A 19995-nucleotide genomic window follows, 5' to 3' on the forward strand; every position below is an offset into this window, starting at 1 on the left:
GTGATGAATCAGCAATCAGACTTTGAGCAAAATGAACACAGCAGGACATTGCATGCGGCAATGAATGGGAGGCAGGAGTGATATTTACCAGAATAAATCAGCTTTCACGCAACCATTGCAGGCCAACAGTGGTGTACTTGTTGGTTTGAACACTGAGCAGAGCAGCAACATGCACAAGCTGGGACAGAAATAGATGTGGCAGGCACATGCTGATCAAATGTCAAAAACATGTCAAGCATCCTGAGGGGAAAAGGCCAACACTGCCTTGTTTTTATTATTATTATTATTATTATTATTATTATTATTATTATTATTATTATTATTATTGGATCGAACGTACAGTCCCTTCGAAAATGACATTAAATTGACATTCGAAATGGAAACTGCTTCGGTTATGTATTACAGGATGGAAATCCCCAATCGTGTGACTCTTGAATACAAATACCGGAGCATGGTGCCTTCACTGACACTCGTAATTGGAATATACTCGAATTTCGAACTGAAAGAATCCAATTAACTTTGACTCACGGTTAAGAAATGTAAATTTTAGAAAAGCAGACATATCGGAAAATAATAACAATAATATTGCGAAAAATATGGGGCTGGTTGATTAGTAGGACGGCTGATGTAATCGACAGAAATAGGACCTGTTTAGATACCGTTACAAAACGATAGCGAAAAACAAACAGTGCACAACACATGTATATGCATTACAAAAATAAGATGTCAGCCCAACACAATTTTACAATTTTATTTTAAATACGTGATGTCCTTATTATTCCAGATCCGGTCCTAAACATTCAAGCGAAAATGGGCATAAACATTTTTTTCCAAGTAATATTGTGAAGCTAAATTATTGTTTAAAAAATAGCCAGCTTTTAATTTTTCCATCTTTGTTGGTGTAAACAAGCAAGTGACCTAATCAGATTTTATTCATATTCATTTATTAAGTGAACAGAACCGGCCAAAAATGTTTAATTTCAGTCTGTATTTATGCATCAATAAATGATGAAATACAGTATAATAAAATATAAAGGACATCGAAATTTCCCCTGTGGAGATCAATCAAGTATCTATCTATCTATGTAAACGTTGAATTTTAGCGAAGGATGACTCGCGTGAACGTTACTTCCTCTTTTCGTGATGACTGGTCAGATTTGACGAAGTTGTATGCTTTGAGATGTAATTTCCCATCCTTTTCTCCCCTCCTTAAATGCATCTCACGTCACGCAAATGGTGGACATCGTGAACACAGCACCAGCTTGTAGGACGAGGCCCTCGTCCAAACATCGGCTTTGAAAATGTCTACAGTCGATTGTGAGCGCCCGGACAGCTTGGACGAGTGGGTCGCGGTCAAAAGTAACATATTTGAAGAAGCCGAAGTGTTTAAATTGGGTTTTATCGTCCAGTGGAACGTCATCGAATGCAAGTTCGCAGTCACCTGCCACAACAGGACATTACAGCGGCGGCGACGAAAAGAAGAGTTCGGGCTAGCTGGTGGCCTTCAAAGCAGTTGGGCAGGACTCTTCTCAGTGAACGACTTAAAACACATCCACCAGCATCTTACGTGTGTAAGCGATGTGTTGGCGGCTTGTTTTCCCGATTTGTCCGACTTCGAAGACGGCAACATTTGGGATTTGCTCTTCCCGAGTCGGAAGTGCGGTTCGGATGACGCTCAGAGGGACTCGGACGCACCGTGTCGAAAGCTGGAGAAGTACTTCAGCACAGCCATTGACGTTTGCGGGAGGACCATAGTGCTCGACACGCTTTTCTCGCAGGACGAGAAGGACGTGGACGACTACTTTGAGAACCTCCAGGAGTTCAAAAGGAAGAGCATGCACGACGAGATGTCCAGGGCCAAAGATCACTTGCGGCAGGTAGCGTGATAGCAACATACACTGCCCACAGTTATCACATGAACTGACATTCTTAAAGTGCGTACGACACGAGAAAAAAAGTCTTAAATATGATTCTTATGTGAAATAGAATCATATTTTGAGACGATTCGACTATATGCAACAATTTAGCAAAGCACAGCACACCACATTGATGCAGTCCTGCTCATGGCAAGGGGTACCCATGGCAGGTAAAATTCTTCACTTAGTGATGGGTAGATGACCCCTGGTGAAGAGTTTCCGCATTTTTACCAACTCTTATTTTGATTTAAACAATCTTATATATAAATGTCTAAATTAATCTTTTAGAATGAATTTAAAAAAAAAAAAAAGGTTATGGCCCCGCAAAACACCCTTTTTTTCCCCCCAAAGTATTAAACTCATTGGTTGCCGATGAAAATGGTTGGTTGGACTGGCTGTCACTGATCATCTGTCAGTGTTGTTGGAGGCGCAAGATGTCCAATTCATTTTCAGCGGAAGGTCACTATCAGGCCTCCTATTCATAATGTATTGAAGGGGAAATCGAACCACAATTTAGAAGATGAACACTACTGTAAACTGGAAAAATGATGCTCATTTTAACTTCTCAGAGGCGTACTTCCCTTGAAGAACTATTTCAATAAAAAATGTCTTTGTACTTGGGGAACGCTGTGCCCTTCTGCAAGGGAATTACACATTATTTTGAGTCTTCAAAGCACTTTAAAAGCGCTTTTAAGTTTATTCACGTAATATTCACATTGACCACAGTAGCGGTGCAACGGTTTGCGGTTCAAAGCTGAACCGTACGGTTCGCCCTTTACGGTTAAGTACGCCTTTATGAACCGCGCCTTTTCGGTTTTGCAATTAATGTATTCCGAACGCTTGTGGAATGAATTGATCGAGCTCTGTGTGCCTGTGTGTGACGTGAAGCACCCGCAAGTAAATGTCGGATCGCTGTCAAGCACCTGTGTAATAGAAGCCAAGTAGCACCCTCTCTCGCTTACGAGCAAAGTGAAAGTGAAACAAAGAAAACAAATAGCTATGGCGAGCGGAGGAGTGAAGAGACCGAATTTTGAGAAGCACCGGCTTCTTTCAAATCTGCGGTGTAGCAACATTTTGGTTTCCCCGTGGACTACAATGAGAGGGAGAGAAAATATTGAAGAAGAAAAAAAATTGCAAGCATTGCTCAGCGCTTGTTTCCTATGCTAATGGCAACACTTTTATAAAATGACTCCGGCACCTCAGCCGGCATCACCCACAGAGATCACTTTCTCAGGGTAGGACAACCCCGAAGATGACACCAGTGAAAACAGACGGCGGGCTTCGTTAATTTATTTGCAACGCTTGACCCGCGTTACATTGCTCCATCGCGGACATATTTCTCCAACAACGTAATCCCCGACATTTATGAAGATGATTTTGCTAAAGCACATAGTTTCGCCCTGACCACTGATAGTTGGAAGTTGGACGTCCCATGCTACAGAGTTCTACTACCTGTGACAGTCCACTACAATTCATACCTGTCAAATTGTACGGTCTCGTCGTAATTTGTACAAGTAAGCACTCATTTTTGAATGTGTACGCCGTACATTACGTTCAAAATCTGCACTTTTTTCGTGCATTACGTTTTTTAAATTTTTTTTATCCGTTCGGATTCGGTCGCCGTTTCTGCAACAAGACAATGCGTTGGTTGAATGATGCGAGAAAAGTCAGAGACTCGGAGAGGGAAGAGTGTTTGTTGAGATGCTGTAGCAAACGCGATGCTAGGCTAGGTGGCTCCAATATTACCTGACTTAGCCGACAACATACAATCCACGCCTAGACATCTCATGCATATAGAACTACATGCGAAATGACAGACTCGGTAGCGTTAGTAAACAGCCGCCATTTTAGAGCAGTAAACTTCTCAGAAAGGCTTGGTTGTAGTAAACTTAACGAGCGAACCTAAGCAACTTTTTATCTAAAATACTCCTAAATCGGCAAAATCTTGACTTGAGTCTATCTTTAAAGGATGAAACAGTTTTAAAATTTTCACATGTCTAAAGTAGACAGAAGGGAACTAATGCAAAAACGGGAGCATTTTTATCAACTTTGACAGTTGATTAACAACTTTAAATGACCTCCAAACATAGCAAAGGTTACTATGTTTTTTTTTTTTTTTTTTTTTTTTTTTTTTTTTTTTTGTGTTTTTTATGAAAAAAAAAAAACATGAAAGGTATCACCAGTTACTTTGCCAAGTAACTTTTTTACTACTGTGTGTGTATTTCAGTAGTCAGTCACTACACTAGCCAAAGAGCTAAGAGGCATTTTAACAGTCGAAAATGTTTACATTTTAAGTGTTTATTTCATTTTTTAAAAAGCAAAATAAAGGCAGTTTAAAAAAAGAAGGAAAAAAAAAGCAAAACTCAAACCAAAACCGAGGTTCAAACCGAACTGTGGGCTAACTGAACCATTGCACCCCTACACCACAGTGTCATTCTATTTTATTCAGACATTAATAAATGATTTCATGCATTACAATAAAGTAAAAGGGTGTGATTCAACATTTGAGTGATTGCAGCCTCTCTTGCCTCGCAGCTGCTGCAGAGTCACGACTGTGCCGACCGCATGGTCGCGCTGCTCGCCATCTACGCGCAAGAGGACGAGGCATACCAGGAGCTGGTCACTGAGGCTACGTCCTTCTTCCAGTATCTGCTGCAACCGTTCAGAGACATACGAGAGCTGGCCTGTCTCTATAAAATGGAAATCCTGGTAGATAGAAATTGAGGCGATTTTTTTAAAGAAGCATTCTGACCTTCCCACTGTGGGTTTCCGCAGAAGTCCATGGAGTTGGATGATTTGGGTCCTAAGAGGATTGAAGCACTAGAGAGGGAAGCGGAGGAGTGGAGGGCCAAAGCGGAAGACGCGGTCGCTTCCATTCAGGATATCACAGTCACCTACTTTGCACAGACGTCCAAGGCTCTGACTGGTGATTCATTGTTTTCCACCACGTTATTTTGAATAACTTGCATGTCTATGACTTGCGTGCATATTGTACTCGCACAGGTATGGTCAAGCAAATGGAGGAGGACAAGCATCGCTTCGGTGCCGCCGCCTGGGCGTCCGCTGCTCCCCGACTGGAGAAATTGCGTGTCCTGTTGGCTAAAGAAGCCTTGCAGCACATGAGATCAACGGAAATGTGTTTAAACAGGAAGAAAGCCAGCATTAAAAAAGAGGTGACTATGAAATGCCTGTCTTTGAAGGCGATAGACGTCCAATCCATTTTGAATGGGAGAGGCCGTCAATGGCTATGGTTAAACAGCAATTATAAAACTCACTCCGTAAATCTTTTATTCCAGTTCGTCAGCTTGTACGGCAAAGACCGGACCGGAACGGGTGACTCTGGTTCTGCGTCGGACCAAAATTCCTTGGACCGACTTGAGTTACAGTTCTACGAAACGCAACTGGAACTGTACAACACCAAATTTGAAATCCTGAAAAATGAAGAACAGCTGCTGGTGACACAAACGGACTCCCTGCGACGGCAGATCCGAGGTTAGCTTGTAGCAGCTGTGTTTAGTAGGTCACATGATGAAGTTGACACATTTGTGACCTGGAACAGTGACCCATTTTTTTTAAAATTGAGCTTTTGGCATTAAAAAAAAGAGCAGAATCTCAGTTTTTCAATAACAAATCAGTCATTTTGCCACAACGTTTTACCTCTGAGACATTGCGATTTGAAGTTAAGAGGTGCGTGACTAGTCTTTAGCAACAAGTATATGTTGGAATTTGACCTTTTAGCCAGATTGCCGGAATCACGCCAGCCAAACAGCCGCAACCGCGCTAGCGCAATTCCAACAACCTGGCCGAAAGACCAAACTATGCGCGTTCACCTTAGTTGTAACCCGTTGTACTGACTTCATTTTAAAAGCTGGAAGAAGGCTTCGAAACACAAGTTGACAATTTATTCCAAGTCTACATCAAACAGACTAAGACGAAGAGGAAGGCTAGATCCAGGGTCAACAAAAGGTTCCCGAGCAAAATGACACTGATTAGTTATTAAACATTCAGTGTTTTGAAGGCTCTGGTGAAGCGGGCTGTGGTCCGGAAGAAGGATGTGTTTGGGCGTTATTTAGGGTTATTGTCTGTTGTGGATTTGGCAGGAGAGTTCGAGAGTTACTGTTGTCAGGGCAACGAGAGTTGAGGATTTTACCAACATCAGCGCCACATGAGTGCTGAGTGTCAACTTCTCAGTCGCGGGTTCCTCTGTTATCAGATGTTCCTTGTGGGAGGAGAGGATGTCCTTTCATTTTTCTGGGCTGTCCATTGTTGGTTACCAGAAGACCTGATGGTGGGATTTGGTGGTCCAGACGTGGGCTTGTAGATGTCTTGGCCATCTCCTGCTTGTCTCGCACCGTCTGCGTCAATGTCGCTCAGTCAGCTGCATGACGCGCGCACGTTAGGCTTCCATAGTCAGCAGCCATCCTCTAGTTGTTATCGCCCTTATCTGCCCATTGTCTTGGCGCTGCAAATTCCAATCACTCCAACTCCACTAATACGTCAGAAATATTCTACTTGTTCTCCAAAACTATGATTTCAATGTTATTTATTTTATATCGAGTGTGGTAGAGTAATACAAACAATCAATCAGTAAATATGGGAAAGGATACTATTCTCTTCATATATTTGGTGGACATTCGAAAGACATACTGTGGAAAAATTAATTGTACGTTCGTTCCAACCAGGAAATAATGACTTTATTTATTTCATCTTTTAAAATTAATTTTGAAAAGTGTCATTGATCTTCATTAAGTCATTGGCTGCCACTGACGGCGATAAACGTCCTATCCGTTTGAACGCTGCCAAACATCACGGTTTAAATGGATTGAATGTCTTCTAGTGACCAGAGCTGTTGTGATTCTCTGGATTCCATCCATTATCTTCTGTTATTTGGACACCAGTTCAGTAAGCTGTCATCCATTTGCAGTTCCATCATCCGACCGCTGATTCTGACTGATCGACTTCTGTCTTCCAAAGAGCCATGAAACCTTCCTAATACAAAGAAGTGTTGTTTTCGTTAACGATGATGATTTTTTCGTGATGTTGATGTGACGACGACAAGCTAAAAACGTGTCTTAAGTTGCGACACTAAAACATAACGAGATGGACGTCAGTTTTCGTCTGACCAGAACGAGATGAAAATTCGCTGTAGTTTCCGCCCTAAGTTCACAATGTGTGACATTTTCTCATGTGTAGTTAACATGGATCGTAGCAGTGTTTGGTCCTGTCACTCATGTGACGTGCTGCGCCGTCCCACACACACGCTTACCTACTGTCTACTCCAGGCTCCTTTTGTGATAAACGTATCAGGAGCTGCTTGGTAACTTTTGTTTCCTTATCTTGGCTAGATATGCCATGTTGCTTTATTTAGCCTTTAAAGGTCTGTGCTGAGTCATCACACAATTAATGTAACTTGTAGCGTTAGCATTAACATTTAGCATGGTGAGTGTCGTCTTAAATTCTTGATAAACCTTTTACATGCAGTTCATGGCATTCAGGTGCATTTAATTAATTGAAAATAATGTACTGTTTTCCTCCTGAATGTGTATTATTATCACAAAGATGGTGATGTCCTTGTAGACTACAATTATGTGCTTGTCTGTCAATGTTCATTTGAAATAGTTGGAAACCTATTCATTTATTTATTTATTCATGGACTAAAACTTTTGAAGTTTACAAACGAAAACAGTTTGAGTAATTGTTGACCAAAACTAGAAGAAGACGAACACATTTCGTCCAAAAGACTAAGACGAAAAGTAAAAGGACTGCCACAAACAACACTGATTCGTAGACAAGTCTGTATTATTGAAATTAATCACACATCGTGTTTTCCAAATATAGACTCAATATCTCATAATCCACTATGAGTGAGTGAAAAAAAGGACTAATCACAGGCTGGTAAATGTTGAAGTAGAAAACAGAAAAGGAAAGGAGCAGTTGTTATGCTATATTTTGAGATAATTTTTTACTTTTTGGTGGATTACATTTTACAAAAAGCATCTTTTTTACACTTTACAACAGTGGTCTCGAGAGGTGTGCGAAATTTCCGATTCTTAGGTTATTCGCGATTCGGCCGTGGAAGATTTCGAGAATGATTCACAAACATCCAAATTCCGTTTATTGAAATATGTCAAGTAAAGCGGAAGTAAAACACACTCAGCTCGCCGTGCGGTCTTCGGGACGCAATGAGGAACAGAGCGAGAGTAGCTAAACATCATGCTTGTCATTACCCGGCCCCTCGGGTAATGCCATTGCTCAACTCACGACTCTAGTTCAACTCATGCCGCGAGATAAAAAAAAAAACAACAACATACCTGACTGCTGCCGACAGCTGCTACAAAGTACGTCCACATAATGTTACGGTAGATATCATATTTTATAGGACTAGATGCAATATAGACTCGGGGGCGTTAGCAGCACATCTACAGAAAGCTAGATGCAGGCGTAGGAAACGGCCGCCATCTTAAAGCAGTAGACTTCCCTGCAAGGCTGTTGTAGCGAACCTTCCAAGCGAACCTAATTAACTTTTTATCTAAAATACTCCTAAATCGGTAAAATATTGACTTGAATCCATCTTTAAAATAGTTTTAAAACTTTCACATGTCGAAAGTAGACAAAAGGGAAATGGAATAACGGGAGCAATTTTAACAACTTTAACGGTTGATTCACAACATTAATTGAATGTAGTTTAAAGCTGCTGATACAGAATGGGGATTTGAGTATTGTTTTTAACTGTAAACTTGATACTGAAATAGTCGTTTATTTAAGCCTTTTTTTTTTTTTTTGTAACTAATGTACAAAACATTAAAAGCAGCTAATTGAGGGGGGGTGGGTGTCATCAATAATCGATTTATAATCGAATCGTAGCCTCTGAATCGTAATCGAATCGTTAGGTGCCCAAAGGTTCCCACCTCTAGTGGTCTCCAAACTATTCCACATAGGGCCGCAGTGGGTGCAGGATTTCATTCCAAAAAAAAAAGACAATACCGATGCACCAATCTGGTGTCTAACAAGTGTAATCAATTGATTGCAGTTAGGTGCTGCTTGTTTTGGCAGAAATTTTATCGGTTAAACTGTCGGTACTCGATCGGGTGGAACAAAAACCAGGACCCACAACGGCCCTTCAGGACCGAGACCCCTGCTTTACAATATTTATTGCATGATAATGCAACTTCGAATCCATAAAAATTGAATGACATTTAATTTCCTTGTGAAAAAACTGTCTCACACTTTTCATTTGTGTTTTAGAGCTGAAGGAGGAAGTGGTGTATTATGATGTGTGTGAGGATCCTGAGGAGCTTCACAGCATGGTCCACACAGGACTTCAACACACAGAGCCTCCAGCTGTCCGTCAATTGAAAAGACGTTTGCAGAACCTGGAAACCAAAAGAGGCGCTATCTGCGCTCAGCGAGCCAGACTGCGCAACAAAAAGGTGCCGCAAGTCCCAACCTTTACATCACTGAGATGCTCATAAAGTGTTTGTGTGTGTATACAGGACCAGTGCGTGGAGGCCCACGAGCAGAAGCAACTTGCGGCTGAGCAGAAATCCATGGTCTTCGCGCAGCATCATCAGGTCCACTTGGTATGTCGCTATAGCAACCAGACAGTCAGCTAAAAGCTCCCGCGTTGGCGGAAACTCCTAATGATTCTCCCCGCAGTGTCTCCATCGACATCTCTTTTTCTCGCTCTTTGTTGTTTATAGAAACGAGAGAAGAAAAAGGAGGAGGAGCAGAGGAGGAAACAGTGGGTGGACCAGGAGCGAGAGAAGACTCTCAGCAGATTAAGATCTTTCAGAGAGGTTCGACTGTCACTTGAAAACGAGCAATGCCTCCATTTGACATCAAAGTTAAAAACACATATTATAATAATATAATGCGTCTTCACCGCCTGCCTTTGCACTCTCCATCATGTCTCTAAAGAAGCAGCAGGGTCAATATGTGCTGAAGACCTCTCAATACCGGAAATCGACTAAGAAGTCATCTCCTCCGACGTCCCAGCCGCTGTCCTTAATCAACCTCAGTCCTTCTCTCACCTCCGACGAGCTTCCATCCATCCGCGCTGCACCTTCGCTCAAATATGGTCAACCCGGAGACCTTCCGGTTGAAATCTTCTTTTCGTCGCCGCCTCCTTACAGTGGAGCCGTGATGTCACCGCCGACTCGTCCTCCACCGCCGCCACCTCCTCCGCCACTTCCACCCATGAGCACTTCTCATGAGGAAAAACCAATGCCGCTCAGAGAAAAATCTCAACTTCCAGCCAGGAACACACTTACTCAAAACATAGGTGAGGCTCTGATGTCTACACAGAACGACGTTTTCATCTCATAAATCGATGGCTATTGTTAAAATGAACAGCATTTGTAATTAAAACATTTAAGAAAAACAGATTTGTGCCTAAAAAGGCTGACATTTTAGAATGAGCGGTTTTCAGCCTAGAAATAACACAACTTTAAATCTTAAAACTTTTTGTTTTAGATATTACATATTCAGGCCTATTTCTGAAACCATATCAATTAAAAACTTTTAATTGTGAAAATATAAAGCTATCGCTGATAAACAACTTGATATTGAAATGTCTTATTTGGAAAAACATGGCTCATTTTACACTTAGACTAAAATATTGGTTTAGTCTCATGGTGTTGAGTGGAAGTTCAGAATTTTTGACATTAGGCTTAATCTTCGAGTTAATGGGGGTTTAATTTAGAGCTGTCCCGACTAGTCGACATAGTCGACGTCATCGATGACGTAAATCCGTCGACGAGCACATCCCGTGGACGGTTAATGAAGGGTTAAAAAATATATATGCGTGGAAAGTTCAGAATGTCGGACGTTTGGTATGCAAGCGGGGAAAGCGGCACAAAGCCAAAAAAGTGCACCAGAGTCCAAAACATTGACTTATTTTTAAAGAAACAAAGGATGGTACACTGTTGTGTTCTGTCCTTCAATGCCAAGCTTGGCTGCACGTCGGCTGTGAATGATAACAACAGGAGATTGTAAGTCCGTCTAACTAATGACATGTTTTATTGAAGTTGCTAAGCCTGTCGCGATATGCAATGAGTCCATTTATCGCATGGTAAATAAAAATGAGGGCGGTCATTCTCACGGCTGCGTTTTACCGCTGCACGCGCTTGCATTCATACATTTGTGCGTGCGTGCGTGCGTGCTGATGATATGAGACTCCAGTTCTTTTCTCTCATCAACACGCTGTAGAATTAAAGTTCAGACATACAAAATAAGAAAACACATCTATATTAAACACTATATACGTTAGCATTGCTACATTGAGGTGAATGGGGAAAAAAGACGACCTACTTTAGCCGGCTATAAAACAGGCAGCCTTCTCCAAAACTTGCAGTTAAAAGGTGACACTTCAAACATGAAAAATCGCTGGTTAACAGCATTTGCAAAAGGAAAAAAAATCTATTACTGACAACACATGCAATGACAAAAAGTGCTTTTTTTGCGGAGTGTAAAACTTAAATTAGCGGTTTAGCGAACGTATTTCCGGTGAACATTTCAAAATAAAAGCATGTAATGTTCGTCATATAAATAACGATTTCTGGTGTTAATCCCACATACTTCAGATTCTACACTAAGAATACCTTTAAAATGACACCCTTTATGGTAATTCTGATTGGCAATGAATAATTATTATAATATTATATATAGTACTACAGTATATTATAATATTAATGCTAGGTATTTTTTTAAGAATTGTTTTGAATCATTTTGGAAAGGTGAAGTCAGTGTTCTGAATCTGTTTACATTCCATTCTTTTCCACAAGTTAATTCTATCAGCATTTGAACTCATTGTTTGTGATTTATTATTGTTATTTATCTGTTTATTTCTACTTTAATCAAGAATTTAGGTGTTCCAAAATGTTTTTGTGAATTGACAAGCGTAAAAAAAAATTCATTGCTAAATTAGTAAAAAAAAAATTTTTTGTTTTATTATAAGATTAGTCGACTAATCGTAAAAATAGTCGGCTGACTAATCGGGAGAAAATTAGTCGTTTGGGACAGCCCTAGTTTAATTAGTCGGTAGATTTGATTGCAACAAATTCCTTGCAGTTAGTTATTTATTAGTTTCAGGGCTCCGGATTGGCTAAGCTAGCGCGAGTCAGTGAGCCCAAACTAGCATGCCAATAAAAAACAACATATGCACACATGAAAATCTCTAATGGCCCTTGCAATCAATAGCGTTGACTATTTTTTCAGGATGAAGTTATTAAAACTTACATTGCATGTCAATGACTGCAGTATGACCGTCAACATTTTTAATCCAGTAGCTCTGTGGGTAACAGGCTGCAGAACGGAGTGATGTTTTTTCCTCCGGTGTGATTGTTGTAGCCAGCAGCAAGTTTCCACAGTTTGTATTGTTCCTTGTTCTTCATAGGGAATTTGTGGAAACTCTCATTTGCCCATTTCCTCCGTTTCCAAAGCCTCTAAATGCACGTTTCACTATGTTGCCGTTCTTCAGTTAAGACTTTAGACCATGGGTCCCCAAACTTCTTCCTGTGAGGGCCTCATAACTTTTCTCTTCTCTGATATCAGTTTGTAACAGAAAAAGTGTGACGATTGCAGGAGTGCCTAAATGTAAAAATTTATTGTTTTTCAGAAAGCCACAATCAAATAACCCTTTCTGGATTTTTCTCGGAACAAAAGCAAATAAAGTAATAATAATATAATAATAACAACACTATTAATTAAATAGATAATAACCAAATAACCCTCTCTGGGTTCTTTACAGAAAAAAACCCAGGAAATAAATAACACTATTGGGGAAAAAAATAAAAAATAAAAATTGTTCAGGGGGCTGGACTAAATGTGGAGGCGGGCCGTAGTTTGGGGACCCCTGCTCTAGACTGATGCTGCATTCGAGTAAGGTGGGAAATTGGAGTTTTCCAAACGCCGACCAGGATAAACATCATTGGAACGCCACTCGAAACTGGAGGGCCCTCATGAAGTACCCCGACTTCGAGTTGCTTCACCAGACGTCACTTGACAAAATGCGCTGTCCGTCGAAAAGCAGACGGTCAGTAGTAAAAACTAAATAAGGCAGTCTACAGTGTGGTCTATTTACCTTAGCTATTGTTTTTCAACCACTATTTGATCGCTTACGAGAAGCCGTGTTTTGTTGGAGTTCAACATGTCTTTTGATGGCAGAAATAGAAAACGCTTGGAACGCTTTGAGGTCGCAACCGGTATCATCTGAGTGGTATAAGTCAGACTTCCCACCTTTCTGGAATGCAGCATGAGCATGAGTGGCCGAAGTACTCCACTTTATTGTGGTCGTGTTACGCACCTTGAAAGGTGGAAAAGCGCTATATAAGTATAACACTATCTAAAAACAATAGCCCCGCAGAAAAAAATGAATTACGGCAGTTTGGTGTGACATTGTTTTGGCCGTGTAGGTATTTTGAATAGCTATCTGCATTTTGAATTTGACTATGTTAGATCTATCCTTTTTTATTGGCATGGTAGGAAGGGGACCGTTGACTCGCGCTAGCTTAGCCACTCCGGAGCCCTGAAATTAACTAACAAACTGCACGAAATTTGTTGAAATCAACTCCATCGACTAACCCTCGCTAACTTGAAGATTGAGTCTAATTCAAAAAATTCTGAACTCCCGCTTTAAGCGGCAAAATTGATGACCTCAATTAGCCTGACCCCCAAATATGGCACCTCAAGAAGCGACTTTTGGTGCAAATGATGTGCACATGCAATCTTTTGGTGCAAAGTAGCAACTACATGTTAGCTCTTACCTGCCAAAGTCAGCAATGTTGCTTGTCACAAAAACTGTGACAAATGACATTGCTGACTTTTGCGCTTAAAAGCTTAGCTCATTGTCTATTAAGACTGGGAGGGCTGAGAGCGACCACCGCTGTCAATGGCACTGAATCCTGACCATTCACAGCCAGTCCTCCCAAGTTAAATGAATTGGACATATGTCATTGTCAAAGGCAGGGAATGTATTACTCCTTGGTGTAAAAAAAGGGCCAAAAGCAGACTATTTGTATAACTGCAGCCCCTTGCTGATGTTGTCGCCAAAAGTATTTGTGACCTAAAAAGTCCATTCTGATGATTTTGATACCATTCATGGAGTTATTTTAATCCGTTTTCATGAAGATACGTGCATGCACAGGACTTAAGGACAAATATGAAGGAGTGGAGTTTGGGCTTGTCTTTGTTTTGCATGCACGTGTACCGTTGTGGCCTCAATTCCCTTCGCTCTTGAGAATGTTTTTCTATCAGCGTTGTCCACCCTCGTTCCGGCCAGCGAATCTTTTTTTTTTTTTTTTTTAATTTCCTGGCGGATGAAGGTCACGACCAGAAAAGTGAACTACTTGTGGACGTGCCGTGTTGTTGCTATAGGAACCATGGATGAAGTGCTGGCCTCGCTGCAGAGACTTCGAAAGGCCTCCGTACCCGGGACGCCTCCTCCCCCGCCGGCCGGGGATCCCAGAAGCAATCTCATGTTGGCCATCCGGCAGGGGGTCACCTTGAAAAAGGTCGGAACGGCGTCATTTTTTTTTCTTCTGGATTTGTGATGTTTTGGACTAAATTCAGTGTGTGTCGTGTCCCAGGTTCTACCGTCGCCGTCGCCTTCCGGTATCCACGTCGGCAGCCACGACAATGAGTTGGAGAAAAGCATCAGAGCCGCCATGATGAGGATGAAGAAGGTGGCGGCTGACTCTGACGATGATGATGATGACTATGACGGGCACAACGGAGACTGGGATAGTTGAGGACGTGCAAGCACACACATAAATCTGATCTTCCAAATTTGTGTAACGGAAGGATACAAATTAAAATGGAGAATGAAGCTCCAGTATTAGGAAATGAAGTTGCAATACAAGTTTGAATTTCGGAAAGTTTTTTCAACTATGTGCCTTGCAATTGACTGGCGACCAGTCCAGGATGGTGGCGACCTGTCACTCAGCTAGCACATTCACTGACACTGAAGCTTAGCGTGTAGACGAGTACCTTTTGTGCTGCTTCCTCTCACCATTACATGTTTTTTATGTGGGCAGAAAGCTTTGTTACACTGGTTTTTCTTGCCCTTTTATTAAATGCAGGATTATGAATGTGTTTCTACCCAAGAAATGTATGCTTTGGGTAATTATTTGACCTGCTTGCACTGACCGTTCTATTTAGTGCATATTGAGGCAAGGCACACATTTTTACAATTGGAAAATCAAATGTAAGATAAGTGTATAAAGTGGTACCTTGAGAGAGATTTGTTCCACGAGCTCAAAATTGAAATTGCGTGTGTGTGGGAGGGGGGGAATTCCGCCACTGGAAAAACCACCACCAATTATCGTTACTCGTCTTACCAAACAATAATGGCAATATAAAGTAAAAAGTAAATAATCAAAGATCTCAGTTAAGACAAAATTGTCAGCTCTGGTTGGTCATTTGATTAGTTCAGTATAGGGCCACTTCAGTTATTTTGAAAGCTGACTAACCCCAAAAAATTATGGGGCTCAGCGGCACCCGCTGCTCGGTAGGGAAAGAAACTAGAGTGCCAGAAGTCAAGTCTCCAAACAGGCAGCCACAATTGGGTCGGGGCACCAGAAATAGAAGCTCTAGTTATCGCAAGTCGTTTTTAAGAAAGCAAGTGTCACTAGGATGATTATGAAAGTCTCCGGTTCAACTTGGAACAGCGGAAAGAAAATTGAAAAATGCCTCCCGCGGATGTTAATACGACAAGATCACCGATTTGCAGATTTCGCTGTCAATCAAAAAGTGATTCAGCCTCAGAGAGATTAATCATTCAATCATTATCATGCAGAAAACCAGAGCGTCCGGAGCAGCCGATCCCCGCCCACTGCCCATATACCCCACATGCCCATAGAGCACATTTAGGGGTCGTTTACATGGTGACAGCAAGACGCAACTATGCGTAAATGCCTATAGCAAAAACTGAAGGCGAAGACACAAACTTTTGATTCCGGCCTCCGAAGCGGAACGATTCAAATGCAGGGATCGCTCCGCAGTGTCAGCAATAAAATTAACTTACAACTCATAATAATAAGTTGAAAATGGGCATTTTTGGCTTCCCATCATTTTTGAAGGGAATTCTAAATCAGGCTTCTTAGGACAGCTATAATTTTAACCAAGATCATCACCCATTGAATATGGTAGGCCCGCCGGTGTATCCTCTGATTTACAATTGGTGTCTTTAGTGGGGCAAATTGAAACTCCACTCACTTAAAATTACGTATATATATCTCGCCTTTTCGGTCCTCAGGTGGTTTTGGCCAATCAAAGCAAATGACCGTCTAAAATGCTAGTCACATGATCTGTTCGAAAAATAATTTTTGACCCGTTCTAATTTTTTTTTTTTTTTTTTTTTTGTTCATTTCATTCATTTTTGCATTACAACTTATAAAGACAATATTTTACCTGAAAACTCTAAATTTTAAATCGTATATAGGAAAGTCAATTACATGCAATGACACTTTTCGACCATCCAACGGGGCCATGCCTTAAACTTGGCGTATGGTGGATGCCATTGCTTCAAGTGGGCGGGTATGTTGTCTCCAGCGCTGAGGAGGTTATTGTCTGGGAGTGCATCATTGGCTGTCGCCTTGTAAAACTGCACTGCCCTCTAGGGCCTGACATGAATGAACTACATCGTTCTCATGCGGGATCGCAACATTGTTTGAATGGAGATGGAACCATGTAAATGCAACCATGAAATTTTTCGTGTTATTGGAACGTCACCATGTAAACAGGCCCTTAATGACGTGTACACACAACAGTATGCATTTGATCCCTTTTTTTTTTTTTTTTTTTTTTTTTTTTACATTTGCTTCCCTTGCACTTTTAGAGCAATCTACGGTAGTTTAGCTCAGCGGTTGGAGAGCTCGACTCTCATTTCCTGGAGTGAGGCATGGATTTACAACAGCATGTAGGATCTGCCATGATAGGGTTAGCCCTAAGCGCGCTTTTCTTCGTACATGGACGACACATATGCTTATTAAATTCATTTTGGGCAAATTTAATCGTTGGATATTGTTTGCAACCCTGGTTCAGCATTGACATCTTTGTCGAGCAAAAAAAAAAAAAAAAAAAAATACAACCCCTAACTTGTAACTCTAGGTACTGCTTTTTACTGAAATATTGATACCGTTTTTAAAATTTACTCTCAAATTTAACGATTTTTCGCTGGCGTAGAGAAGAAAAAAAGATTGATAAATCATTTTCAGATTTATTAAATAAAATGGGATTATTTTGTGGCTCACACTTGACACATTTTGATGATGGAGGACTTTTTTGGTGTTGATGTCTTCTGTACAAGTGAGGACTGTCGTAACGCAAAGATGGGAGTGTCACTCAAAACTGACTTTAGTTGACATTTTATAATGCACATTGTGAGTCTAAGTTTGTGACATCTTTTGGAATGTCATGCAATACAAACATTTATGAACTGTAGCATAACAATTGTCCCCGTACATACACAAAACTGAAGAAATATTGCCATATTTATCCTTGACTTTTCATGCAATGAGCTGCTGCCCTTTTTTGTTGAATGTTTTGATGCTGCAAAGATTGACCGCGTGTGAGAGGTTGTTTTAATAAACAAAAAGACCGAAAACTGACTTGTGATCTGACAATAACAAAGAGCAAAGTGAAGCACTAGATACTAACTAGTGCTGCACTGGCACTGCCAGTGCTAAGAAATAATGCGTTGAACTGTTGTTTCCAACAGTCAGTTGCCTTCCCCGACTGGCAGGCCAGGAGTGCAAAAATCAAATAACTAAATACACAAGAAAATGATTGAATGTATAATTAAAATGCATCTAGTTTCATATTTATTTAAATATTTCAATTTTTATTTATATAGTGCAATTTTTAATTTTCTATTTCAATATATATTACTTCCATCATTTATTTATTCCAATACATATTTATTAAAATACTAATTTCACTTTTTATTTCATTCTTGCACTCTTGTTCCCCTTGGACCGCATTAAATAATTTTGACTCTCATTGGCTCATCAAACTCTGGGCCGGCGTGAACTAGGCGGGGTGTGGGTTGAGCGATTCAAGCTTGTGCTCCTTTCTTCCCAACGTGGCAGCGATTGCTGAGGTTCTGTATGAGCACTCTCTCGCGATAAACCCCTATGTTTTGTAAGCTCAGGGTCCGAATTTCGTGTGCCAACGTGTTCTGCTAAGTCTAAAATGCATACGCTGGGTTTAAGGGGGAACCAGGGCATGCCCCCTTCCCGGTGGCAGAAAAGTGTCATTGCATGTAATTGACTTTTGTATATTTAAAAAAAAATTTAAATTTAAAAGTTTTCCGGTAAAACATTGCCTATAGAAGCTGTAAAGCAGACATGTCCAAAGTCCGGCCCGGGGGCCAAATGCGGCCCGTGGTCAAATTTCATCCGGCCCCCAGCCTCTGTCATAAAATCAATAACGTCTGGCCCGCACACAGACTTAATAAATTGGTCAGCAGTACTGCTACCAGCATATGAAGTAGCTTACACACAAATGCTGCTCCTGATTTACCCACTAAAAGGCAGCAGCACTCTAAACAATTTTCCGTGTGACCCTTTACTCCCAATTTTCTAAAATCGCGACAATCAACAAAAAAAAGAAAGTTGACTGGGACGGCCGACGCTTCAAGGATAGGTGGAAATTGGACTATTTCTTCACTAAAATTCTTCACAACTGTGTCTGTCTCATTTGCAAAGAGACAGTCGCTGTTTTTAAAGAGTTCAATGTGAGGCGATATTACCAAACAAGACACGCTGACATGTACGACTAGATTACAGGGATGATACGTAGCGAGAAATTTAAGCAACTTGAAGCTAGTTCAATTTTACAACAGCAGTATTTCGCAAGAGCCAGAGAGCCGAAAGAGAACGCCACAAAGAGTAGTTGCGAGATAGTTGAAATAATAATAAAGAAATAATAATAAAGCAAATGTGACACACAGAATGGCTTGCTAAAATTTGCTTAAATATATTGTTCTTCGTAAAGGACGTCAGCAAAGGTCGGCCCCCCACATTTTTACCACAGCAAATCTGGCCCCCTTTGCAAAATGTTTGGACACCCCTGCTGTAAAGCAATAAGACAACAAAAATGAAATGAACAAAAAAACATTTTTATAATGGGTCAAAATGATTTTTCGAACAGTTCATGTGAGTAGCACCTTAGACGGTCATTTGCTTTGCTTAGCCAAAACCACCTGAGGACCGAAGAGGCAAGATGGATACATGTAATTTTTTTCAAACCTAAGCCTTCAAAAGCAACAACTACTGACCAAGAACCAAGGATTGAAAATGTGGACCATGAAATGCCAGAGCACTGCCAAAATGGTGAGTGGAGTTTCAATTTGCCCCACAAAAGACGCTAATTGTACAACAGAGCCACCACCGGCAGGTGTTCCGTATTCAATGGATGACAATCTTGGCGAAAATTATAGCTTTCCTAAGCTGCCTGATTCAGAATTCCCCTGAAAAATTATGCAAGACAAAAACACGCTCATTTTCATTTTATGTTCTTGTAAGTTAATTTTATTGCTGACACTGCATTTCGGGGTCATCAACGTGTTGCTCCCACCCCTATGGAGCGCTGTTTGTAAAGCAGCGCATGCTCAAAATTACGACAACGTTTTCTCACATTTAGTGCCAGACGGTGTTTAAAACGTGAAATTTTTAGAGTCACTTTTTTTTTTTTGCAAATTTACAACATTATTTAGCAACTTAAATATTTATTTTTAAATAAGAAGTTTTGGACCTGATTGTTTAAATCCAGAACTAAATATCTAATTTAAATCCTAAATTTATATCCTAAATGCTAAATCTGGAAACGGTTGGCACTAAATATTTAGCTTAATATGCAAATTCACATGACTGGAGACCGGAAGTAACAAAATAAAAGCAGGAGCACACAAAAATCCTCTTTAAATAGTTTCTCCTAAATATGCATTTCACCCACATATTGATATTATTACAATGACTCATGTCCAAGAGCAGACTGCCACCATTGAGTAGGTTTTATTAATTTTCAAGCAACGTAAACAGACAGTCTGAGCTGCTCCACCAGCTTTTATTTTGTTACGTCC

At 40.7% G+C, this 19995-nt stretch overlaps 2 protein-coding genes across 2 annotated transcripts in view; one reads left to right on the forward strand and one right to left on the reverse strand.

The window, feature by feature from the left end:
- Positions 1 to 1805, reverse strand: part of LOC130915663 (fibronectin type III and SPRY domain-containing protein 2) — a 32434-nt gene extending 30629 nt beyond the window's left edge. The window contains exon 1 of the mRNA XM_057835636.1: positions 89 to 1805. The gene's annotated coding sequence lies outside the window, so the exon portion shown is untranslated. The remainder of the gene's footprint in view (positions 1 to 88) is intronic.
- On the forward strand, positions 1196 to 17015 carry LOC130915655 (WASP homolog-associated protein with actin, membranes and microtubules). The gene is made up of 11 exons (XM_057835621.1): positions 1196 to 1877; positions 4452 to 4625; positions 4692 to 4842; positions 4920 to 5089; positions 5213 to 5408; positions 9162 to 9346; positions 9410 to 9496; positions 9617 to 9712; positions 9834 to 10197; positions 14289 to 14425; positions 14501 to 17015. The coding sequence occupies exons 1-11, from the start codon at positions 1302 to 1304 to the stop codon at positions 14660 to 14662; spliced, it is 2298 nt and encodes a 765-aa protein (XP_057691604.1). The 5' UTR covers positions 1196 to 1301; the 3' UTR covers positions 14663 to 17015.
- The last annotated feature ends 2980 nt before the right edge of the window (positions 17016 to 19995 follow it).

Source organism: Corythoichthys intestinalis, chromosome 1 (assembly GCF_030265065.1).
Source record: "Corythoichthys intestinalis isolate RoL2023-P3 chromosome 1, ASM3026506v1, whole genome shotgun sequence".
NCBI classification, from domain to species: Eukaryota; Metazoa; Chordata; class Actinopteri; order Syngnathiformes; family Syngnathidae; genus Corythoichthys; species Corythoichthys intestinalis.